This window comes from Dasypus novemcinctus, chromosome 4, assembly GCF_030445035.2.
Source record: "Dasypus novemcinctus isolate mDasNov1 chromosome 4, mDasNov1.1.hap2, whole genome shotgun sequence".
Taxonomy (NCBI): Eukaryota; Metazoa; Chordata; class Mammalia; order Cingulata; family Dasypodidae; genus Dasypus; species Dasypus novemcinctus.
In genome coordinates this window covers 144,518,008-144,543,340 of record NC_080676.1, presented here as the reverse complement: position 1 = coordinate 144,543,340, position 25,333 = coordinate 144,518,008, and the positions used below count along the sequence as shown (strand labels likewise).

Below are 25,333 nucleotides of genomic sequence, written 5' to 3'. Positions count from 1 at the left end.
TCTTATAACTAGTGTGCATAAGATCAGAACTCTAATCCCTTGACAAAGTTAAGAAAAGGGACTTATTTTACTATCTGACCAACCTATGAACAGCTTTAATCATAATTCTATATCCTTTCAGTTCCAGTGATTTTCCCCCTTTGTATCTCCTTACAGTGAATGCATTTCACACAATAGCAAATAGATGACAGAGTAATACTCCCTTCCAGACATCTTCTGTCACCACCTTAAAAACAGGCTTCCAGTATACTTATCTTGAATAATGTATATGTGTGTATGTCAGTGGATTAGACAGCTGAAGGTACAAAGCTTCTTCCACTCTTACTTCCAGCAATTCAATCAATACTTTGGTAATGGTACAAACAAATTTTCTACAGTTAAAAACATAATATATAAAAGAACTAAAAATTCTTAAATATGTATCTAACTTAACGAGAGAAATAAGATAAACTGTGAAATTCTGCAAATAGGTCAAACATGGCCGTTTCATTTAATTTAACAGTCTCTGTCTGATACTTTGCTAAAATTTTCCTGATATTACCTCACCATTGGTCCTCATCCTTGGTGGGATAACCAATAACACCTGGGGTCCCTCCCCTTAGCACTAGCAAAGCGAAGGATAATTAAGTTTAAAAGGTAACCACACAGGGAAGCGGCTGTGGCTCAATCAGTTGGACTCCTATCTACCATATGGGAGGCCCCGGGTTTACATCCCGAGGCCTCCTCATGAAGGCAAGCTGGCCTGCGGAGAGCTGGTGCAGAAAGATGATGCAACGAGGGGAGAGAAACAGATACAGAAAAAAAAAAAGTGCAGCAAATGGACACAGAGAAGAGAGCAAAGAAAGGAACAAGCCGCAAGGAAGGGGATAAATAAATATCTTTATAAAATATCTTTAAAAAAAAAAATAAAGGTAACCACACAATAGAACTTGCTCTCTCTGCCTAAAGAAGCCTACAAGTATATTTCAGTCCTTCTCTCCCACTTCTCAACAAGCTCTGTTCTTTTCCTCCATTTCCCAATAAATTCTTTTCAATGGCTCAGCTAGGGAGAAAAAAAAAAACCCACACACATGCACACAAAGAAATTTTCCAGCTATTAAGTTTTCCTCCATGTACTGTATTAAGACACTGGCATGATGCATTAGAAGCTATGGCATGTATAACTCTGAAAGTGAGCTCTCAGGCTAGCTCACTAACAGCAGGCACAAGGACAAAATCTCAAATATGACCTTGTGATATAATCCTCAAAAGTGCAACTCAGCTGCCTTTGCATCAGCTTTCAAATCAGCATGCATCTGAAAATACAAAAGCATTACTGCAAACAGCAAGCATCCTGACTCCAAATGTTTATATGGATAAACCAAAATGGAGAAAGCAGAGGAGGTTGCCATCCTCATATTCTTTTGTATGTGGGTGGAGGGTGGCGGTGAGGGTGGGTGGAGAGTGGGAAGGCGGAAGCAGAGAGGGAGGGCTGCAACAGCCATCAGATCCAAGGCTAGCTTTGAATTTTATGACACTAGAATTAATGCATATATCCACTTACTCAACCAGTACTTGAGAACCTAAGATAGGTGAGGTACTTTGCAGGCCATACTTTCATTTTGATTAGGTCAGGTATTTAAAAAGCAACAAATGTTAGAGCTGAAAGAAAACTAAGAGATCATCAAGTCCAGATTCCCCTTTATTTTATATATGAGAAAAAAATAAGTGCAGAGGCATTAGGTGAGTTACTCACTACAAACCTTCATAAAATCTGCCTCAAAGAGGGTTTCTGAGTCACACAGGCCTACATTCACATTCTAATATACCCTTTTCTAAAAAAGGTACACATTGGGCAAATTATTTAGTCTCTTTAAATTTCAGTTTCTACAGTCACAGAATGTGATTAAGACTGTGATGATTAAGACTGTGATGCTGATTTCAAAGGACTGACATGGAGATTTATGACAATTTAGGAATGCAATTTTGTTTCACTTCCTGCCCATATAGCCCTAGTTCACCAATTTTAAACAGTTGCCTTGAATTCCAACGTATGGAATTCATTTCTCTAATCCCCTATTTTGGGAACATTTGAGTTGTTTTCAGTTTTTTTCCCAACCATGCAATGAACATCCTCAGATGTACACACAACTTTGCCCACCCAGGTGAACATTTCTGTAGGAACAATTTGTTTAAGTAGAACTGTTATTTTACCTTCAGCATTAATAGAGCAACAATGCACCCCATCCTCAACATTTAATACTTATACTAAAAGGAAAAGATAAAAGTGTAGGTAAAGAGCAACTAAAATACACAATTTCATTAAAGCATTTCAACTTATTCTACAAAGTCTTACTTAAAAATAGTAACAATACATGATTTTGAACTGAAAAAAAAAAAACTAAGGCAAAGTTCTAGAAGATATGGAATACCCATGTCACAAGGTAGGTGAAGGAGAGAAGTAAAGAATAAAACCAACCAAACAATCCAAAAGATGATATACTATCCATTAGTACAAGCTTGTTTTAAAAAATAAATATAAAATTCTAGTCCATATTCTTATGTTCAAGGAAGGTCATGGAGAATTTATTTGAGCAATCCTATTTATGCTACTACCTTACCTTGTATACATAAAAATACTACCTTTCTTGAAATAGTTTCATAAGCATGACTATGAATGTGCTTCAAATATAGCATATTGTTATAATAATATTAACACCACAGGTAAAATCCTATCGCAATAAACTCCTAGATACACAAGTTGATACATCAAATTTTGCTGTCAAAGCTAATAAAGATGAAGAGAATTTAAAATTTGGTCAAATCACCACTTTTTAAAGATGAGGAAACTGAAGCACACAAAAAAGGTTAAAAGTTAACTAGAATTAGGCTATGAAGAGGACACAATTTTCAGCTTCCAAGGTTAATATGTTTGAGCTCTGATTCAAATTTATTTAAAGTTCTCATTTTAAAAAAATAAAGCACTCATTTTGTATTTGCAAAAGAAAATAAAAATTAAATGTTTAATTTAGTACTCCATCTTTTTTTTTTTTTTTTAAGATTTTTTTATTTATTCCCCCCCACCATTGTCTGTTCTGTATGTCCATTTGCTGTGTGTTCTTCTGTGACCGCTTCTATCCTTATCAGCGGCACCAGGAATCTGTGTTTCTTTTTGTTGCGTCAGCTCTCCGTGTGTGTGGTGCCATTCCTGGGCAGGCTGCAGTTTTTTCGCACAGGGCGGCTCTCCTTACAGGGCACACTCCTTTGTGTGTGGGGCTCCCCTACGCAGGGGACACCGGTGTGGCACGGCATTCCTTGCGCGCATCAGCACTGCGCATGGGCGAGCTCCACTCGGGTCAAGGAGGCCCGGGATTTGAACTGCGGACCTCCCATGTGGTAGGGGGATGCCCTATCCATTGGACCAAGTCTGCTTCCCAGTATTCCATCTTTTAGATATAATTTTAAATGGAGAAAATTTTGATGAATTATTTCTAAATGTTCAAATTTTATACTACAGATCAAATGAAGTATAGAAAGACTATAGATAGATAAAAACAAGAAAATATTTCTATGCAGACTTAACTACAGAAATATATATCTCAAGAAATTTACCTGAATGTCTTGCAGGCATATTTCATGAGCATCCAGTGAACACTGTAGTCTTGGTTCTAGCAGTTTCTTTAAATTACCTATTGGCTCATTGATGTCTATGGCTTGGCTTACACATTCAGCTGGGGTGTAGGTTTGTTCTACAATGCTAAATGTAAAAGAAAATAATGGTTAACTATTATATTTTACCCTGGATATCAACAATATACTTGAAACAAAACTCAATACTCAACTCATTTTTGGTTTTTGCAAACTCATTTCTACAAAGACGCTGTTCAGAGCAGCAGGCTATGATTTTGCCAAACTGAATATTAAATTGCACGAAGAAATGCTAGCTTGAAATTTAAAGTACCATCAAAAATATACTTCATTATGTATATACTCTGTGGTGGTTTGAAGCTGTATGTATCCCCAAAAAATCATGTTCTTAAAGCTAATTTATTCTGTGGGTATAAACCTATGGTACGCAGGACCTAAATGAGGTTACTTCAGTTAAGGCATGGCCAAGGGTGGGTCTTCTTACTAGAGTCCTTTATAAAGGGGATGAATACAGAGAAAAAGAAAGAACAAAATATGGAAGAGAAGGGAGTTAACAGCAGATACCACCATGTGCCTTCCATGTTGCAGAGGAGTCCAGGATTGTTCATGGCTGGTCTTCAGGAAGAAAGCATCACCTTGATGAAGGCTTGATTTGGACATTCTCATGGTCTCAAAACTGTAAGCTTGGAAGCTAATAAATTTTCACTGCTAAAGCCAACCCATTTTGGGCAGCTTAGCAAACTAAACACACACACATATATATATGTACACACACGTAAATATTCCATATACAATATTTAAGAGTAAATGTATGTATTTATATTACATTGTCAACTTAGTGTCAAGGATTTTAGGCTTAGCTATGTCATCCCCACTGGTCAATTTCCTTTTCCTACTATTGAATACTATTTAATGAAGGCAAGTTGCGGGAAGCAGATTTGGTTCAACTGGTAAGAGCGTCTGCCTACCCATGGGAGGTCCAGGGTTCAAACCCAGCACCTCTTGACCCGTGTGGTGAGCTGGCCCTTGTGCAGTACTGATGCATGCAAGAAGTGTCGTACCACACAGGGGTGTCCTCCACGTAGCGGAGCCCACATACAAGGAGTGTGCCCCATAAGGAGAGCCGCCCCATGTGAGAAAAGTGCAGCCTGCCCAGGAGTGGCGCCACACATGGAGAGCTGACGCACCAAGATGACTCAACAAAAAGAGACAGAGGTTCCTGGTACCACTGACAAGAATGCAAGCAGACACAGAAGAACATATGGCGAATGGACACAGAGGGCAGACAACGGGGTGGGGAGGGTGGGGAGGGATGGGGACAGGGAGAGAAATAAATAAAAAATACATCTTTAAAAAAAAGGCAAGTTGCTAAAACATGAAAAGTTATCCATTTAAACAATTTGAAAACTACTGGCTATAATCAGCATAATTTAACATAAAATTTTTTAAAAAAATATTTACATTCTTCCTTTAAAACTCTGCCAGCGCCTTTTTGCACTGTTATTTCATACTTTGAATTCTACAGAACCATAAAATTTTTGAGGGTAAATCTGTATTGAGTAATCCCATGTTTCTCATAAATCCTCACATGGGACCAGAGAAGATGGGCACCAATAAATATTTGCTGAATCAGTGAATTTGGAATTAAGTTTTACAATGTGTTTCATTTAAATTTCATTTGCAGTTGCCAAACACAATACATATTCAAAGTTTGCCAAGTTTCATTTTCAGATAAGTTCCCAGTGTTTATCCATCAAGGAATGTATATAACGCCAACATTTTCTAAAACTTAAAAAAATTTATAAAATAAGCTACTTCATGAAAAAAATGTAAGATTATTTTAAAATAAACTATTATTATTTGTGAAGGTATAAAAATTGGGTCATCTTCTAAGAATGATTTTTAAAGTATTCTGATGGCACTGTAAGAATTTTTTCTTTTTTTGGTAAAGGGGATCAAACCCAGGACCTCATGTATGCAAGGCAGGTGCTCAATCACTGAGCCACATCCACTCTGCAAAACAGATTTTTAAAAAAATATTTTATATGGACTTATGACTTAAAAATTTTTAAGTTTTTTTGTTGCCACCATCTTTAAAGTATTTGGTTGTCACTTTAAGAAAGATTTTTTTTAAAAAAAAGATCTCTAATAAGAGCTTAACATTTTATATATTTTAAAGTTTTTGTTACCACTAAAATCTTAGAAGACTTTACACAAAATTCAGAATTTCTCATTTCTCTTGGAAAAAATGTGGATGATCTGACATCACTGGGCCTAAATTCCTGTATAGCAACAATCTTCTATGCTGGATGGCAACTACAAGTTCCCTTTAGTCAGCTACTCTCCAGGTCAACATAGTAACTACCAATCTCTTATACAAGGAGTCTGCAAAGTTTTCTGTATAGGATCAGAGAGTGAACACTGAAGACTGTGTGGGCCATCTGTGTGTGTTTGAGTGTTTATGTGTAAGAATTAACTATCCATGCCAGGCTCCCAGTTATCACGAACTCCTAATATTCACATGCTTTTGTAGTTCCCTCCCACACTGTATTGGGGTTGGAGTGTGTGAGCAACATATTAAGGCAGAAATGATATATCACCACTAACATTAGGTTACTTAAAAAGATACCAGGGAAGCGGACTTGGCCTAATGGACAGGGCGTCCACCTACCACATGGGAGGTCCGTGGTTCAAACCCTGGGCCTCCTTGACCCGTGTGGAGCTGGCTCATGCACAGTGCTGATACGCTCAAGGAGTGCCGTGTGACGCAGGGGACCCCTGCGTAGGGGAGCCCCACGCGCAAGGAATGCATCCCGTAAGGAGAGCTGCATAGCGTGAAAGAAAGTTCAGCCTGCCCAAGGATGGCGCCGTATACATGGAGAGCTGACACAACAAAAATAAACACAGATTCCCAGTACCGCTGATAAGGATAGAAGCGGTCACAGAAGAACACACAGCAAATGTACACAGAGAGCAGACAACCTGGGGGGGGGGGGGGGATAGAAATAAATAAATCTTAAAAAAAAAAAAAAAAAGATACCGCATGGAGAGCAGATGTAGCTCAAGTGGTTGAGCATCTGCTTCTCACATGAGGTCCCGGGTTTGATCTCTGGCCCTGGTACCTTTAAAAAAAAAGAGAGACTACAGCAGCATCTGTCTTGGCACATACTCTCTCAGACTATTTGCTTGAGGCAGTTGCAATGTCATGAGCAGAGAGACCCAGGTGGTGAGGAAGTGAAGCTTCTTGCCAATAGCATCATGAATGAATATTGGAAGAAAACACTTTGGTCAAATCAAGTATTCAGATTATTCAGATGACTGCAGCCCCAACAACAGCTTAACTGCAATGTCATAAAATACCCTGAGGAAGAACTACCCAGCAAAGCTACTCCCAGGTTCCTGAACCTGAGAAAATGTGTGATAATAAAAGATTGTTGTTTTAAGCTGATAACTTTGGGGTAATTTACTATACAATATATATATACAGAAATTAAGAAATGCAAGAATTCTCTAATTTCTTTTTTCTCCTAGAGAAAGTAACATAATTGAACATACTGAAAAGTTCTATTAAAAATTTAAGGTTTTTAATCCCAGCTCCACTCTCAACAATTAGCATCCTACTCAATCTTAGTAATCTCCTTATCCATTCCCACATAAGTTGTTCTAAAACTTTATTACTCTCTGAAGTATTCTACCACTCTTTTTCCTTTTACTTTCACCATACTGATGCCCTTCCTGCTTTACAGAGTGTTTTAGTGTCCTAGACTGCTGAAAGCAGATACCATGAAACAGTTCAGCTTAAACAAAGGAAATTTATAAGCTTACAATTTGAGACAGAGAAAATGTCCAAACCAAGGCATCATCAAGGCAATGCTTTCTTCTTGAAGACCAGCTGCCAACAATCCTTGGCTCCTCTGCCATGTGGCAAGGCAGTGACTGCTGGTCTCTCTCCCTGCTCTTTTGGGTCTCAATAGTTTCAGCTTCTTGCTGAAACTGGCATTCTCTTATCGCTGTATTCATTCCATTTATAAAGGAACCGAGTACAAGGATTAAGACCCACCTTGGGCCGTATCTTAAATGAAGTAACCTCATGAAAAGCTCCTACTTAAAATGGGTTAGCTTCAGAACATGGTTTTTTTCTAGGATACATACAGTTCCAAATCACCCCACGAGGTAAAGACCATTTGTTTTAAGGACCACTAGCTATTACCTTCCTCAACCTTCTTCTTTACTCCCTAATATTTATTTCTGTCCGAGTTCTCTCCTTAGATTTTTTTTTCCTTTATTTCTCTCTCCTTCCCTCCCCCTGCTGTCTGCTCTCTGTGTCCATTCGCTGTGTGTTCTTCTGTGACTGCTTCTATCCTTATCAGCAGCACTGGGAATCTGTGTTGTTGTTTTTTTTAAAATTTCTTTCTTTCTTTATTTCTCTCCCCTTCCCTCTCCCCTCCACCACCGCCCCGGTTGTCTGTTCTCTGTGTCTATTTGCTGCGTCTTCTTCTTTGTCCGCTTCTGCTGTTGTCAGCGGCACGGGAATCTGTGTTTCTTTTTGTTGCGTCATCTTGTTGTGCCAGCTCTCCAGGAGGGCGGCGCTGTTCTTGGGCAGGATGCACTTCCTTTCACGTTGGGCGGCTCTCCTTACAGGGCGCATTCCTTGCACATGGGGCTACCCTACGTGGGGTGCGTAGCACGGCACTCCTTGCGCACATCAGCACTGTGCATACGCCAGCTCCACAGGGTCAAGGGGGCCCAGAGTTTGAACCGTGGACCTCCCATGTGGTAGGCGGACGCCCTATCCATTGGGCCAAGTCCGCTTCCCTCTCCTTGGATTTTAAACTCATTATACCACTGACTTCATTTCTAAATGGAGTAAGTACTACCAGAACTGACACCTTTCACTGCACTATCTGCTTAGTACTATGCCCATAATTACCCATGGACCTGTAAGTCTCCTCGAATGCAATGTGGTCTCTACAAGGGCTGGTACTATCTCATTTATTCACATATTCCTGGAAATTACTAGCTTATAACAGCTACTTATAGATATTTGTTATATTAATTGAACATTAAACTCTTTCTGAAAGAACAGTAACCAGCATTGAAGGAAGGAATAACAAATCAAGTAGTGCCCTAGGGGATAAAACTATCACAATTAAATACTTCATCATTATTAGTTACTTATTACTACCACCTTTAGTTTAAAACTATCTTCCCTTCCCAGTTACAAATCCATTTATTCAGAGAAAAAAAAAGATTATTCCCTAAAATAATGATGTAAATTTAAAAAACAAAACAAAAACTATGGTTTGATTCTTGATATTAATTAGGTGTATCAATATAAAGTGACCAAAAAAAAACACCAACCTTTCTTCTGTGCATTCTGTTTTCTCTGTTCCATCAATCTCAATTTCTATCAGCTCCTCTGCTTCTCTTTTAGTCATGGCTGACGTATCGCAAAAGATCAGCTCTGCAAGAGTTAAATTTTAAAATATTCTGAAATTTTCCGCATAAATGCAGTGTAAGAAGTAGAGACCCAATTCAAATCAAAGCAGATGGTAAACAGAAGGGAAAGTAACCCTCACATGTAACAGAGAGCCCACAGATGATATTTCTAAGCTAGTTTTGTCAGCTGGTGTTTATTAGTCTGATATGACTTCCATCATTCTATTTGACTTACAATATTTTTAGGCTCAATCTCAATCAGTAAGTTAAGTGAAGCTATTTCAAAAAGTCAAATGAAAGGGCATATTAACTATATAAAAGCAACTCGGTCTTAATAATGGATTCAACTCTGCAGCTTAAAAATTAAGATAAAGATGAATAACAATGTTCTGTTAAAATGTGTACCATATTAGCAGAATTTACCACAGAATACTGAATGAATAGAGTGATAAAAATTTAAGGTTAATGATGGTTAGGATTTGGGTTATAAATTGAATATCTTATGAACTCAAGTCCAATATTCTAAAACAGCAACCTTAAGTAACAAAATATAGATATGCATGTGATTGCTCTTCTTACACATTTATTTTTTTAATTATTATCTACTGCTCTAATTGTCCACTGATACAAAAACAAATGTTTAATTTTTAAATGCTCAATAATTCATGAAATAGCTACTTACGTTACACTAATTCTTTATGGTCAGTTCTGAGGGGTTATTTGTTTTAAGCGTCAGGTTGTTACTACCTCACCCAAGAGTCAATAAATTTTTCTTTGGACTCCACATACACTCTTCAGTCTGTAACACCTTTAGAGAAGAGTTTTCTAAGTTCACTACATCTAAAAAGGTATATTTCTGACACAGAAAGAATGTCCCCTGTATTTGGTATTTCAACATTTGGTAAAGGAGTGTGTTCTACTTAAAGTTTCAACAAAATGAAGAATCCAAATAGTCATTCCTATTAATAGTAACCATTATTTATTATTGAGTGCCAAAAACGCAACAAAAAAGCTTTATACAGAACTATCTTATTTTGAGCCCATCCTCATATGAAAACTATTAGCGGATATTGAGGCTAAACTATTTATGGTTCCATAATGTCACTTCAAGTCTATCAACCTAAGTACACATTGTTCCAGGTAGAGTTGAACCATGGTTTGTTCAAAGATAGGTTCTATATTACATACACTAGTATGAGAGCCACCACCCTTACCTAGAACACTGCAACAGCCTCCTAACAGGTTTCTCTGTGGCCACACTTTCCCCTTGTGGTAGCTGTGAATTATGCACCCCAGAAAAAACATGTTATTTTATTCCCATTTCTGTGGGTTAAACCCACTGTAAATTGGACCTTAGAAGATTTTTTTTTATGGTGTGGCCAACTGAATCTGGATGGGTCTTAGTCCTATTATTAGAGGCTTTATAAAATGGGAAAGCCACGGGGAGAAGCTAGAAGTCAAGAGAATCTGGAAGAGAAAGGAGAGGACATCACCATGTGACAGAAAAGCCAAGGAACCCATGGATTGCTGGCCAGCCAAAATGCTACTGACCCTGGGAAGCAAGCCTTCCAGTCTTTGAAAACAAGAGCCAGTAAATTCCTTTTGTTAAGCCATCTAATTGAGTGGTATTGTCATAGCAGCTGGGAAACTAAGCCATCCTCCTAACAGTCTATTCCCAGTCAATACAACAGCCAGGATGTGATTCTTTTTTTAAAACTGTCAGACCATATCACTCAATTAATCAAAACCAGTCACAGATTAAAATCCAAAGAATTTACAATGACCAACAAGGCCCTACAAGAAATACACCTCAACCAACTATTGCTTTGATACACTCTCCTACAATCTTCTCCCACTCTGACCTCCTAGCTTGTTCTCTCATCTTCCTGCTTTCTGAGTCCACCTTGAATATACTTTTCCTAGATGTCCTCTTGGCTAAATCCCTCACCCTTTCCCTATCTCTCAATGAGGTAAACCGCTGACTATTTCATTTAATTCTATCATCTGCCTCCTCTTACTCCTTCAATTTTTCAGTAGCATTTGCCTTCTAACATACTATATCATTTACTTATTATATTTATTGACATCCTTCTCCTGTTGGATCTTCATCAAAAAGACCAAAATTTTCCAAAAGTGACTCTGGGCCTAACTTAAATTGGTTTGATTGGACTAGAGACTTTCCTTCACTTCTTGAAGCAGGATGGACTTCACCAGGTCTCTACTTCCCATGGGATCAAAGTCTCTGCGGTAGGCAGAAGAATGACCCAAAACCTATGAATATTAAAATGGAAGACCTTAAAAAAGGAAGATTATTCTGGATTATTTGGAGGGGCCCAATGAAATTACAAGGGCCCTTTAAAGAAGAGGGAATGGGAAGGCCAGAATGATTAACTGTGAGGAGGACTCAACTGGTGGGCAATGACTGGCAGTGAAGATCAAAGAGCCAAGGAATGGGAGGCAGGCTCCAGAAGGTGGAAAAAGCAAGGAAAGGGATTCTCCCCAAGAAACTCCTGAAGAAATGTAGCTTTGCTGACACCTGATTTTAGTCCAGTGAGACTCATTTCAGACTCAACTTCCAGAACTCTAAGATTATAGATTGGTAGCACTTTCAAGACCCTAAATTCATGGTAACTTGTTATAGTAGCACTAGGAAACAGGGGAGAGAAATAAATCTTTAAAAATAAATAAATCTCCCAATATCTAAATCAATCTTCCAATATTAAAAGTGACAAGGGACTAGTAATTGGAATCTTGCCTCTGGATAAGCACTCCAGAGAAATCCTCACATTGATCTCACATTGCTGAAAGGATGGTTCAGGGCAGCTTTATTGGCGATACCTGGAACCAGGAGATAACCCAACTATCCATTGTAAGAAAGTATCCACAAAAGAAAATGTGGAAGAAACACACACTATGGGGTTCTAGGAACAATGAGAAACAAGAAAATAATAAACATGTAAAAAATGTTTAAAATCATAAAAACTGTTTTGTATGGGAAAAAGTTAAGAGACTTAGTTTTACAGTGGAATGGCATTTTAAAAGAATATTTGTACTTTATTTTCTGAATTTGTCACTATCATTTCCACAACCGATTTTTAAAAAAGAATAGAAAACAGGTCAATTTACTGGGAACTTTGGAAAAGTAGAAAAGCTCTGAGGAAGCAACCACAGGATGAAAATTAGCAGAGTTTATTACAAGCACTAAAACAGGGGAACTGCTGTAAATGGGTTTCATCTTATGACCTTCCAAAAATGTTATATATTATTCCCTAGAAGGTGCCAAATAGAGAAAAATGAACCCCAAACACTCTTGGAAAACTTGTGTCTTTGAAATGAACTTTTTCTTTCTCAGGTCACTAAATTAATCCTAGAGAAGCAATGGAGAGATTTGAGAAATTTTGCATATCTTTGATAACAGTGCTTGAGACGGACTTAGTTCTTTTCCAATTCCTCAGGATTCTATATCAATACTTCAGAAAATAAAAAGAACATTCCTTGGATACTTAGTTTGTATCCAGTTTGTGAAATGTTTTGCATCCTAGGTTAGATTTAATATAGGAGAAACCAGGGTGTCAGTGAAAGTATGTGAAGTTGTTTCTATGCCTCATGAAGTTTAGGGAAAATTTTACCAATGTAGAATAATATAGGATAAATAAATATTAAGTACAGTTTGGGAGAACCTGCATTATCAGCAGCACATTTTCCCTAAGTTAACAAATAACCTCTGACGGGAGAGGGGGAAAGGGGGAAAGAAACATGTATACACAAAGAAAGAGAAATCAGATATGGTAAAAAGTTAACAAGTGGTGACTCCAGGAGAAAAGTATATGGGTGCTCACTGTACTACTTTTTTCTTTCAATTTTTCTGTAGGTTTGAAGTTTTACAAAATAAAAAATTGAGGTGGGGAAAAGATTAAAGCAAACCGTTTTCATTAAGTAATCAGTCTCCATGGACTCTGATTTACCTCAATTTAGCATCTAGCTCTGTGTTACTTCATGATTATAGACAACTCGTAATATATGCTCCTGTATATACAATCCAAGTAAAGTGACTCAAATTCATTCCGTGTCAGGGATGTCTAAAAATAAGGAAGGCCGGAGTGCCTGGATCAAACCAGAGAGATCTAGATAGTACGCCTTTGGGTAGGTTTTTCTGCAGTTTGAGACAATCCAGTTATCCCTCTCATCTCATCGCTGCCTTGTTCTTTAGGTCGCTCAAGTTGAGTCCCTCTGAATCTTTGTACCACCCACAAGTCAGACCCACTCTTGTTATTTATGGAAACTACTTATGAAGTATACTTTAATTCTAAATTACTACTCACCATCTCGCAATACAATATTAATTTGGCATTGTCCTCCAAGCCCTTAGCCTACTCAAACTAAGATGCCTAAATGCAAACACGCACGTACGGGTTAGCTTCAAGTACAGAAAAAAACTAAAAAGATTGGCAAGCTGCATTAACCCATTGTTACCGCCCTTATCTCACTTCCTCGTTTTTGAAAAGTAAGCCAAAGAACATCAAACCCACTAATAAATGGCTTTGACGGAACTATGGGGCAATTTATGAAGAGAGGTTGAATCCGGGAGGGAGTCCGACGTGACAGTTCTACACATTCCTCCGGAAGCCCCGGGGCGTCAGGACCAGACCGGTCGCGCGGGGACTGCAGACGGCCAAGAGCAGCGAGAGGACAGGCAGCGCAGAAACCCGGCACGTCCAGCCCAAGGCCCCGGGACGCGGCGGGTCGGCTCCCAGGAGCGCGGCCTCCCGGGGCCCCGCGCCGCGCGCCCCCCGCCCCTCCCCTCCGCTCCCGGCGCAGCCTCTCCCGCCCCTCCCCACCCGGCTCCCTCAAGTCTCCACGAACGGAAATGGGAGTCACAGCGCCGGGGACCAGCGGAAACAAAACACAGAGTTGGCCGCGGGGGGGCCGCTGTGGGGGAGAAGGCCCCGGAACGAGGCCGGCCCGCGTGGGCCCGCGCTCCTCTCTTTCCCTGCAGCTGCACTCACCCGCTCCAAAATCGGCCCAGACGCCCTCGCCAGTGCTCCTGAGCCGGCTGAGAACGGCAGCGGCCCCAGCTCCACGTGCAGCCTCTCTCCGGGTAAGCCGTGCAGCTCCCGCAACTCGAGTGTGAGGCCCCGGGCCCTTCCCGCGGAATGGGCGCTGAGAAATCCCAACCCCCCCCTCCCGCCTCCCAGGCGCCCCCGGGTCCAGGACTACAACTCCCAGCAGGTTGCGCGAAACGATCGCCCGACGCAACGGAGGATCGCGAGGCACAACGCCCGAAATCCGCTTTGTGTTACACTCTCTTGCTTTCCCAGTACATTCATACACGTCAACAACCACAAGAAACAGGACGCTGACTTGAACCGGGATAAGAAGCGGGTTGAACCGGGGGAGAGGCCGAAGTGCGCATGCGTAAAGAACAAGGTTTCCAGGAGTCAGAAAGAAAGCGGGTCAAGTTAATTGAAGGAAAGATGGCGGAGGCTCCGCCAGGGGACCCGGAAGCACTTACACTCCACTTCCTCCTCCTGTTTAGTTTCTGTCTCACCTACAGCCGTCCGGTCGCAGACTGTCTCCGAGACGCTTCCTGTCCGGTGAGCGACGACCGACTTAAAGCGGTGGCCCATAAGGCATTGCGATGGCGGGGAGGTGCGTGGGGGCGGAGTCAGGGCCGGAAGTAGAGCTGTGGCGGCGGCGGCTCTGGCAGCTTGGGACTGGAGTGCAAGGTGACCGGGAGGGTATCTAGAACAGAATGGCTCCTTGGGCCTCTGGGATTTTTACGGGGCCTGGGCTGCCCATGACCTCTGTCCTCCAGGGGGAGAGAGCATTCCTATATCTCGGGCATCCTCACGGGCTGGCCCGGGGTCACTCGCTTTTAGACCCGAAGCTTGCCCTAAGGCTCAGTAAATAATCCTGATAATACTCTCCCAAGGGGCTAGCGGAGTGGGTAGGGCAAGGAGCAGGTATCCTAGGGGTCAAGGGTTTTCACCCACTCTGGGGCATCCCAAGGTCAGGCGCGCGGGGACGGGTCTGCAGCTAGGCCTGACCGACCAGGACGCGCAAGAGACGCCCCTTCAGAACTGTTTAGGCAGGACGTGCACCGTAAGAGGGAAAAGGGTGGTGGTAATCTTAAAAGTTTGTGTTTTAACTAAAAGTATTGATGGGGCTAAAACTTCGTTAGCTTTTTGGATTGATTTTAGAAATATTCACTAAAGAGGCAGTGAACGGACTAATTGACCTTTGGCTGGTCAGTCACTGCTGTAAATCGGACAGCCGTACTCCCACTGCACATGCTTTACCCTTCTCTTGTACCTCCCTCCCTCTCGTCTGTTACCTTCCCATCCTTCGAATATGGAACTTATCACAATCGATATTTTGCACTTATTTGTGTAGTAACGTGTCTTCTGAGTGACGGTATATGGTCAGTACCCACTATGTATTTGCTAAATGAAAAAAATTAAGGAATAAGGGAGAGGAACAAGTTCGGCACTGGAAGATGTGTTTCTTGGAGAAGTTGAATTTGGGGTGCTGCAGGACTTAGGACATGAGAGCTGTTGAATAAATATGTCTGGAGTTCAGGAATAAAGACCAAAATTAGAGATGTGATTAGGGAATTTTTAGTCCTTAGATAATGGGTAATCAGAACAATGGAGATGGATTTCACCCATGTTGTAGTAGAAATAAGATGATCTTTGCAGTCAGCTTTAGAGCAAATTAACTGGGAACATGAACAATTTAATAATCATTCTTTATATAGTTTTATCGTGCTTAAAGGAGGGATAAGAACACCTTCCCTTCTTATCAATATTACTGTGAGAACAAGAAGAGTATATATATGGAAGTGGCTTGCATATGTGTGTGTATGCACATTCTTTGTATATCTAGGGCTGAACAAATATTAGGTGACGTTATTGCCAAGGTCTCTTTAGGTTTTCAGAAGAGAAAATATAAATTGAGTTGCACATAATTTTTACTTATTTGTGGTGTTCCACAACAGTGTGATCTTGGACCAGGTACTTAACCTCTAAGCCTCAGTTTCTCTCTCTATAAAATGGAAATTGTGATAAGTGGCACCTTATAAGGCCATTCATTGTTTGCTTTAAGTCTTTTCTCAAGTATTTTTCTCCTGTGGGGTATAAATGTGATGCATTATGAAGTCTTCCATTTCTTCACACAGTTTGCTTTCAATCTAGATAAAGAATAGCTTGTTGATTATACGGTTTCTTTTGAAAGTTTTTATATGCTATTCCAGGGTTTCTCAACCTCAGCACTGTTGGCATTTTGTGCATTATAGAATGTCTAGCAACATTGCTGGCACCTACACACCAGGCACCAGCAGTGTGCACCTCAGTCATGACAACCAAAAATGTCTACAGGTGTTGCCAAATAATCCCTTGAGGGTAAAGTCCCCCTCCCTCACTTTTCTCCTCTTCCTTCCCCCTCCCTTTGTATGAATCACTGTGCTTCTCCACTGCCTTCTAGATTGGTGTCTCTGAAACTCTCAGTAGTAAAGGTCTATTTTTTCCCCAACCATTGTGGAAGGATACTTTTGAAGAATACAATAAAAATGAATTACTAGAAAAGTAAAGTAAATAAAACATCTAAAATACAAGTCCTAGTTTTATTATTAAGATCAGCAGATATAAATTGCTCTGTCAGATTGCTGTAAAGATTCTAAGTGCTTATTCCCAATTTCTGTATTACTTTAGATCAGTAACACAGTTTGTATACTACCACTGCTCCACGGACCACACTTTGAGCAGCACTATTATAACTTAATAGAAGTCAAGTGTCAGGATGATGATGATTCTTAGGTAATTTTGGGGGGTAGAGCCAAGGAAAGCATGTTAACATGTCAGGCTTTCTCTCTGTCTTTATTAGAAATGTTCCTAGGCTATATTGAGGTGTGAATCTTATTCCAACTTAAGATTTGGTAAACCCTTTTTGTTTGTAGACTGTCTTTCTTCATGTGAGGAAAATTTTCTTCTTCTAATTATTTATTCCCTCCTAGCTAGTCTTTTTTTTCCCCTGGAATACCTGTTTTCATGTATGTGTTGTAATTTGAAATTAGATCTTTCAGGCCACTAAATCAGATCTTAGTAGAGATAATCTTCTCTAATTTATCCACTGAATTTTTTTAGTTAAGAGTAGAAAGCCATGTATTTTAGCTTCAGGAAGTTTAAGGACTTGGAAAATTTTTAGTCCCTGTTTTTATGCTTCAGTCTCCTTCAGAAATTCTCTTTCACTGTTTGTGCTAATTAGATTGTTACCACCTGATCCTCTTCTTGGTTGTTACTGAGCTCCCTGCCCAGCTCCCTTTTGGCTTTTTGAGGAAGTCAGGTAAACCAGGCACATCATTTAAGGAGTCAGTGTTGTTCTTTTCCTGGTGGAGTTGGCAGTTTCCTAACATCCTCACTCTATTAACAGTAATAGCCCTGGTTCAAGGTCAAGTTTATAGAAGAAGAAACACCCCATACCAGATCCTGAGCTTTCCTTTGTCCCTAACCTCAGTGGAGCCATAGGCCTGAGTTGTTCCTCTGCTCTTAGGTCCCCATGGGCTTTGTTTATATATTTATTTCTATACCTCCCCCCCTTGCAGCTTGCTTGCTGCCTGCTCTCTGTGTCCATTCGCTGCATGTTCTTCTGTGTCTGCTTGTTTCCTTCTTGTTGCATCATCTTGCTGCGCCAGTCCCGTGGGCTCAGGCTATTAGACGCAAACCTGGGGCCTCCCATGTGATAGATGGGAGCCCAATTGATTGAGCCACAGCCGCTTCCCTCCCGTGGGTTTTTGGTTAAGAAAAAGCAAAAAACTTGCTGGAAGGAGCAGAGAGGGGCAGGGAGTTATGGTCAGATGACTGACCATGTTACCAGCATTCTACTCTCTAGGCTGAGTTCTGGTAAAATTAGTTCTGTAGCAATTAGAAGTAGATTCCCATTTGATGATATATTTAGTTATTTTACAATTATATATATATTCTGAAGTATATTGACATTCTGGTTCTTGTTTTCAGTAACAGAGAAGCACCATGATTCTTCAGAAGCTCTTCAGGTTCTCCTCTGTCATTCGGTCAGCAGTCTCCGTCCATTTGCGGAGGAACGTTGGTGTTACAGCAGTGGCATTTAATAAGGAACTCGATCCTGTACAGAAACTCTTTGTGGACAAGATTAGAGAATACAAATCTAAACGACAGTAAGTGGGTAGAGATAATCATGTCAATTTCAAGATGGTGATTTTAATAATTACTTGATGTTGAAAGTGTCTGAGACTTTCATTGAGCTGATCTCTGGCATATAGGAACATTAGATGCCTCAAAGAAATAGGGTCTAATCCCTAGCCTTATCTTCCTTATATGAGTTTCTAGGGAAAGCCCCATATAATCTATTATCACTTTAGATACATTCTTATAGTGCCATTTATTATAAATTACAGTCAGTTCATACAAGCTCATGGGATCTTGGAAATCATCTAGCAGCTATGTCTTAGAAAACTAAATCTCTTACGTGGGTTAGCCTAAGGTCATAAAACTAATTGGGAAAAGCATATACTCAGAGTATTCTAACTCTGAATTTAGTACCCTTTCTGTAACGTTATGATTTGGTAAAAATATATAAATGCAGCAGTTTTTGTTTTTTTTTAAAGATTTATTTATTATTTATTTATTTGATCCCCGCCCCCCGTTGTCTGTTCTCTGTGTCCATTTGCTGCGTCGTCTTTGTCCGCTTCTGTTGTTGTCAGCGGCATGGGAATCTGTGTTTCTTTCTGTTGCATCATCTTGTGTCAGCTCTCTGTGTATGCGGCGCCATTCGTTGGCAGGCTGCACTTTTGGGCTGGGCAGCCCTCCTTACGGGGCACACTCCTTGCACGTGGGGCTCCCTTATGCGTGGGAAACCCCTGTGTGGCACGGCACTCCTTGCATATCGGCACTGCACATGGGCCAGTTCCACATGCATCAAGGAGGCCCGGGGTTTGAACTGTGGACCTCCCATGTGGTAGGCGGACGCCCCAACCACTGGGCCAAGTCCACCGCCAGCAGCAGTTTTCTATAGTTGTAGGTCTTTGGGATGTCAAAGGAGAAAAGACTCTGAAATGGTATAAAGCAAGTTCAGGAAAAACATGGTTACAGAACCACGCAATTTTAGAGATGGATGACAACCTTACCTATCAAGTCCAGACTCCTCTCTTGGGAAAATCGTGTGTATATATATATATATATATATATATCAATCCTTAGTTCCATTTTCTTGGAACTATCCATTGTCTCCTGTGTACAAAGTACTGGCCTGTTAACTGGTGAGCCATGAAGAAAGAGGCCACATATTATTTCCACAGTATTTCTAAAATGTGATAGAAGTAGAAAGCTTGTAAGCAGGTAAGTATAATATGAGGAAAACCAGGTTTGGTCTTAGGTAACGACACATTCAGTGTTTGGGAAATTCTTGGAAAAGAGTGCTCTTTTCTAGTTAGAGGTGTTTTGTGAGGCTTTTGGGACCATTTAAGATTTTATCTTGCTTTGATGGTACTGTTTGGGGTCATTCGCCCCTCTTTGAGAATCACATAAGACAGCTATGGATCCTCTTCCCAGTTTGAGGGAGGTGAAAGTATTGTATTTACTCACAGAGTTTTGCATCTGGCTTGAGAGAAGTCTTAATCCCCCAGAAGGCCATCAGTGACACCTACTGCTGGGGCTCTACTCCAGGTTAACAGCCATTGGTGTGGAGGTTGGACAGAAAAATGAGGGTGGAAGGTATTTACGTGTAGGAAGAAAGAATTATTTGAAAAAAGGCAGGAAAACTAGAAAGCACAAAACAGGGTGCAGAACTAGTCAGGAAATTTGAGTGTGTTCTGTCCAGAAGTGTTGTGGTATGTTAACATTGATACTCTTTTGTACATTAGTGTCCTAAATAGCCCTTCCAACAAGTCTATTCTGAGATGTACTTTGACTTGAAGGAGTCTGTGGTTCATTCATTGATTTGTGCAATAAGCAGTATAGAAATATGTTCTGAGCGTGGACTCTGGGCTGGAATCCGCTTATTAGCTCTGTAACCTTCGGCAGGTTATTTGACTCTGTTACTCACTTTACTCATAAACTAATAATATTCAAAATCAGTAAAATAGGAATGATAGCAACAGTACCTACTTAACTGGATGTTATAAATATTAAATGATTCGATAAATTAACTCTAGTGTTTAAGTAAAATAAACATCTCTTGAGTGTCCCCTTTGTCCCAGTTTCTATACTGGAGCCTGGAATATAGAAGTAAACCAAGTGGGCAGAGAGACATATTCATTTGAGGAGGCAGATGATTTCTGTCCCCTTTTTTAATCATGAGTGTGTATGTTAAAGGTGTAATTGCCATCATCTATCAGTAACCAATATATCCTTGAAACTGGTTAGATCTTAAAGTAATTCTAAAGCTTTGTAGATCCCACAGCTGGAAGATACTCATTTAGAGTATCTGGTTGAAGGCTCTGTCTAAAACTGCACTCTTCATTTCAGTAGCCACTATTCACATGTGACTTATTACTTTTAAATTATTTACAATTAAATAAAAATTCAATTCCTCGGTTACCTTAGCCACATTTTCTAGTGCTCAAAAGCCAGGTGTGACTAGTGGCTACTATATTGCATGGCACAAGTAAAGAGCATTTCTGTCATCACAGAAGGTTCTATTGAACATATTGCTGATCTAGAAAATTGAGTCCATAAAAGAAATATCAGTAACAGGTTTGGGAAGTGGACTTGGACCAATGGATAGGGTATCCACCTACCACATGGGAAGTCTGCGGTTCAAACCCCAGACCTCTTTGACCCATGTGGAGCTGGCCCATGTGCGGTGCTAATGCGCGCAAGGAGTGCCGTGCCACACGGTGTCACTGCGTAGGGGAGCCCTGCGCACAGGGAGTACGCCCCGGAAGGAGAGCTGCCCAGCGCAAAAGAAAGTGTAGCCTGCCCAGGAATGGCGCCTCCCACACGGAGAGCTGACTCACAAGATGACGCAACAAAAAGAAACACAGATTCCCGGTGCTGCTGATAAGGATAGAAGCAGTCGCAGAAGAACACATGGCAAATGGGCACAGAGAGCGGACAATGGGGGAGGGGGGGAATAAATAAAAAATAAATTTTTTTTTTTTAAGTAGCAGGTTCTTTAGTTGAAGCTGGTTCTGTAATTTTTGTGAAAATTCTTATAAGTAAGATACTATGCTTTTTTTTTTTTTTTTAAAGGAGATACTGGGAATTGAACCCAGGACCTAGTACATGAGGAGCAGGCATTCGACCACTGAGCTACACCATATCCCCAGGCTCTATGTTTTTATCATAGGCCTAACTGATTCTCACTTTGAGTATTTTAATGTTTAAAATACTGTTCATCATTAGACAGTAAAACTAGTGACAAACAATAATTTGTGCAAAAATTAATTAGCTCTAATTATCACTTCCTGTTCCATGATGCTTATTTATCTTCCCAAAGCACAACTCTAATTTTGTCATTTTATTGCTTACAAATAAAATAATGAACTCCCAGTTGTAGCATGATGTGGGTCCTGCTGGCTTTTCTATGTAGATTATTTAGTATTCCCCACAGATAGCCAATGCTTTACCACCTACCTCCATGTTTTTTGCTTTTTCAGTCTTAGAATGCCTCAAATTAAAATTTGTCACCTGAATACCATGTTTTAAAACTGAAATCCTCACTGATTAGCTCAGTAAAAAATGTTCTCAACTTGAATAGCTTTTTAAAAAAAAAATTGGTCTTAAAAATTTATCACATAATCCCCTCACGCTCTAAATACTTTTAAATACGTTGTTTAGTCTTCCAAATTGCAACGTCTCTGAGGGTAGCAAATATTATGCATCTTTAGTAAGCCCCGTCATTGAGATTTACATAAAAGACTTGTAGCACATTTAGTGATGATTGATTTGAATGGATAGCAGTAAAAGGCGACAGTTATTGTATTACTGCATGCCAGGTACTGTGCTAAGTGGTTGTATTGGACACCCAAAGGGGTACTGATAAAAAATACCAGAAATCTGTTGGCTTTTATTAAAGGGTATTTATTTGGAGTAGAAGCTTATAGTCACCAGGCCCTAAAGTGTAAGTTACTTTGCTCACCAAAGTCTGTTGCCACATGTTGGAGCAAGATGGCTGCCAATGTCTGCAAGGGTTCAGGCTTCAGGCTTCCTCTTTTCTTTTAAGGTCATTTGGTCTCAGCTTCTTCCACAATCAGCTGTAGGCTCTGATAAGTCCCCTTTCTCTCCTGGGGATCGATTCTCTCCACAAGGCCAGCTGTAAACTTATCGGGTGAATGGTTCTCTCTTCCCAGGGCCTCTGCCATGTCTAATGGACTCTTCTCTCTTTCCTGACATATCTGCTTCTCTGTATATTTACTTCCTGGAAAGTAAATGCAAAGCGTTAAAACTATACCTAAGTCATCTGCCTTGTCTGTTTCTCTGTGAGTCCACGTCCCTATATGGCTGTGGCCTAATCAAAGCCTTAATTATAATTTAATCAAGAAAGAATGAAACTTCAGAATACAATACAGTCTAATATAACTAGAGGAACAGACCAGCTTACAAATATAATCCAATATATATTTTTTGGAATTCATAAGTAATACTAAATTGCTACAGTGGTACATATGCATTACCTCTTTAATTCTTTCAATACCCCCATTACATAGGACCTTCATGTTTAGATGTGGAAAATGAAGTTTAGAGCGCTTTGTGATTTGCTCCTTTTTATACAATAAACTAAGTCATAGAGGGGACATTCAGACAGAGGCAGTCTGATTCTAGAGCCCACAGACTTAACCATTACATCTTAACTGCAGCTTAGACTCTTGAGACATTCTTATTTAGTAAGTATCCTTGATACCCAACAAACCTTGAATTTCAAATAGGTGTTTGAAGTTGACTTATTTATGTAAAACCTCATCATATTAAAATAGCTTTATTTGAAAATCAAGTGGAAATATTTTCTTTCTGAAAAGTCTGTTCTTCCCTGCATGAATACCTTTAAAAGATCTGTTGAAACTTGGTGATGGAAAGTAATTTTGCTTTTGAAACCCAGTTTATAAAATGGGTTTTATTTGCTCATTTACACAACAGGACATCTGGAGGACCTGTTGATATTGGCCCAGAGTATCAGCAAGATCTGGATAGGGAGCTTTTCAAACTTAAGCAGATGTATGGTAAAGCAGACATGAATACGTTTCCTAACTTTTCATTTGAAGGTAAGTTTCTTTAATCATGGATTAATTCTTATGGAAGATTAAGTGGAGAATATTTATTTTTAGTGGTTTATTTGGATTGATTAGAAAAGTAAATGACCAGTACCCTTGAACTTATTAGGACAGTGGTATGTGTACAGGAAGCTCTCAGATGTTTGCTATTACTATAGACCACATAACAGATTAAATGGTGAGGATTTGGAATTAAACTCCCTGATTTTGAATCCTGACAATATGACTTACAAACTATGTAATCTTGGATTGCTGGTTAACTGGTATCTGTTTCTTCATCTGACATTTGAGGAGAATTATGGCATCTTCTTTATATAGTTGTAGTTAAATGACATAATATATATAAAATCAATTTATGGAGAGCCTGGCTTATAGTAAGTGCTGAATAAATGTTTAGCTATTGTTATATTTCTATGTAGATGCTTTTTAGAAAATAGGTATTTACTAATAGAAGATTGATGATAATGCATCTTATTTCACTATTGCCAACCTTGAATCTTTTTTTTTTTTCTTCTCCCCTCTTAGATCCCAAATTTGAAGCTGTTGAAAAACCCCAGTCCTGAAGAAATAATGTAAAATCATTTTGGTAATTTGTCGTGGATTAGTTTGACAACTAATTAGTAGTATCAAAATAAACTTCTATTCCACAGTTGTCGTGCATTTTGTTAATCCTGATCTCCAATAAGTTATTTAATAATGTTGAGTTCATGCCTGAATGGACTGAAATCTGTGCTTTAGGGTTGTTTGAATCCTTTTGTTAGGTTATAATGCAGGAGATGGTGACCTTGGATAAATTGGGCATGACTTGCCCACTACCTCTGCCACACTATTCTCAGTGAAAGGAAGTATCCATTTAGAAAGGGCTTCTACCAGGGAAGACTTACTGCATGAAGGGAGCCATCCTTACCTAAGATTGAGTGTTTGCTCTGGAGGGATAGTATACCTTCTCCCAGAATATAAAAAAGCAGGTCTTGTCAGACCTTTTTTAGAAACTCAACTATAACTTAAAAATGTATGGAAATATCTATTACATTTTATCTTCCACCCCCTCAGATGTTAAATGCAAATGCCTTTATCCCCAAAACCAAGGTCTCTTGTCTTCCCTTGTATATTATTACAGTCATTATCATTCTGTACATAGGAAAAGTACGGGTGAGGGAGTAGAGAGATGGAGGGAGTAGGGACTTCTACAAAGGAACTTTCCTTAAAGGAACTTACCTTAAAAGATTAAGCTGCATAGTGTTCTTTTGCCCTAGTAACGGAAAATCCAGCAGATGTTATGCTGATAAGTGACATAGCAGACATCATTAAAATTTCAGTAGCTAAGATGACTCTTAAGTCAAAGAAAAATATGGAGAAAGAAACAGCCATTTTTTTCTTTGTTGTTGGAGAAGTTATGCATTTACAGAATAGTCATACCTAAAATACAGGATTCCCATATACCACCCTATTAACGCCTTATATTGGTGTGGGGCATTTGTTACAATTGACAATAGCACTTTTTTGTAATTGTGCTATTAGTTAAAGGGTTTAACTTAGGGTTCACTGTAGTGTTGTTCCATTGTTGTTGTTTTTTTTAATTCTGTTAACCATATATGCAATCTAAGAGTTACTCTTTTTATTTAATTGCATTCACAATGTGCTACCATCACCACCATGCATACCAAAATATTGCCATCATTCCAAATAGCAATCCTGTACATTCTAAATCTTAACTTCCCAATTTCTATCCCCACCCCATATACTGGTAACGTGTAGTCTAGATCAGAGGCTCTTAACAAGGGGTAAATGAACTTGAATTTAAATTTTAAAAAAAAGCATTCTTGTGGGGATGTGCTGGTGCGGGTGTGATATATTCATTAAATAATACACAGTATAATGTGGACGTAGTAAGGGGTCCATGGTTTTCACTGACTGGCAAAGGGATCCATGGAACAAGAAAGGTTAAGAACCCTAGTGTAGATTCTGACTCTGAATTTGCTTATTTTAATGTTTTCAAATCAGTGAGATCATACAATATTTGTC

The 25,333-nt window shown here is 39.6% G+C and overlaps 2 protein-coding genes across 8 annotated transcripts in view; one reads left to right on the top strand and one right to left on the bottom strand.

Annotated features, from left to right (window-relative positions):
• Positions 1 to 14,685, bottom strand: part of GABPA (GA binding protein transcription factor subunit alpha) — a 35,419-nt gene extending 20,734 nt beyond the window's left edge. The window contains exons 1-3 of one of the 5 annotated variants that reach the window (XM_004468680.5): positions 14,579 to 14,685; positions 8,989 to 9,091; positions 3,592 to 3,736 (exon numbers count right to left, since the gene is read on the bottom strand). In XM_004468680.5, the coding sequence (XP_004468737.1) occupies positions 3,592 to 3,736; positions 8,989 to 9,065 (222 nt within the window). In that variant the 5' untranslated portion in view covers positions 9,066 to 9,091; positions 14,579 to 14,685. Of the gene's footprint in view, positions 1 to 3,591; positions 3,737 to 8,988; positions 9,092 to 10,280; positions 10,338 to 13,388; positions 13,869 to 14,072; positions 14,463 to 14,578 lie in introns of those variants that run through there. The other 4 variants (XM_004468678.4, XM_004468679.4, XM_023591774.2 and 1 more) reach the window with 4 other exon arrangements.
• Positions 14,037 to 23,957, top strand: ATP5PF (ATP synthase peripheral stalk subunit F6). 3 transcript variants are annotated; one of them, XM_004468677.5, is made up of 4 exons: positions 14,037 to 14,164; positions 18,078 to 18,256; positions 23,175 to 23,299; positions 23,834 to 23,957. In XM_004468677.5, the coding sequence occupies exons 2-4, from the start codon at positions 18,093 to 18,095 to the stop codon at positions 23,869 to 23,871; spliced, it is 327 nt and encodes a 108-aa protein (XP_004468734.1). In that variant the 5' UTR covers positions 14,037 to 14,164; positions 18,078 to 18,092; the 3' UTR covers positions 23,872 to 23,957. The 3 variants fall into 3 exon arrangements, with proteins under 3 accessions (XP_004468734.1, XP_004468733.1, XP_004468732.1); XM_004468676.5 differs by lacking the exon at positions 14,037 to 14,164 and adding an exon at positions 14,545 to 14,660; XM_004468675.5 differs by lacking the exon at positions 14,037 to 14,164 and adding an exon at positions 14,703 to 14,792.
• Positions 23,958 to 25,333: the final 1,376 nt, after the last annotated feature.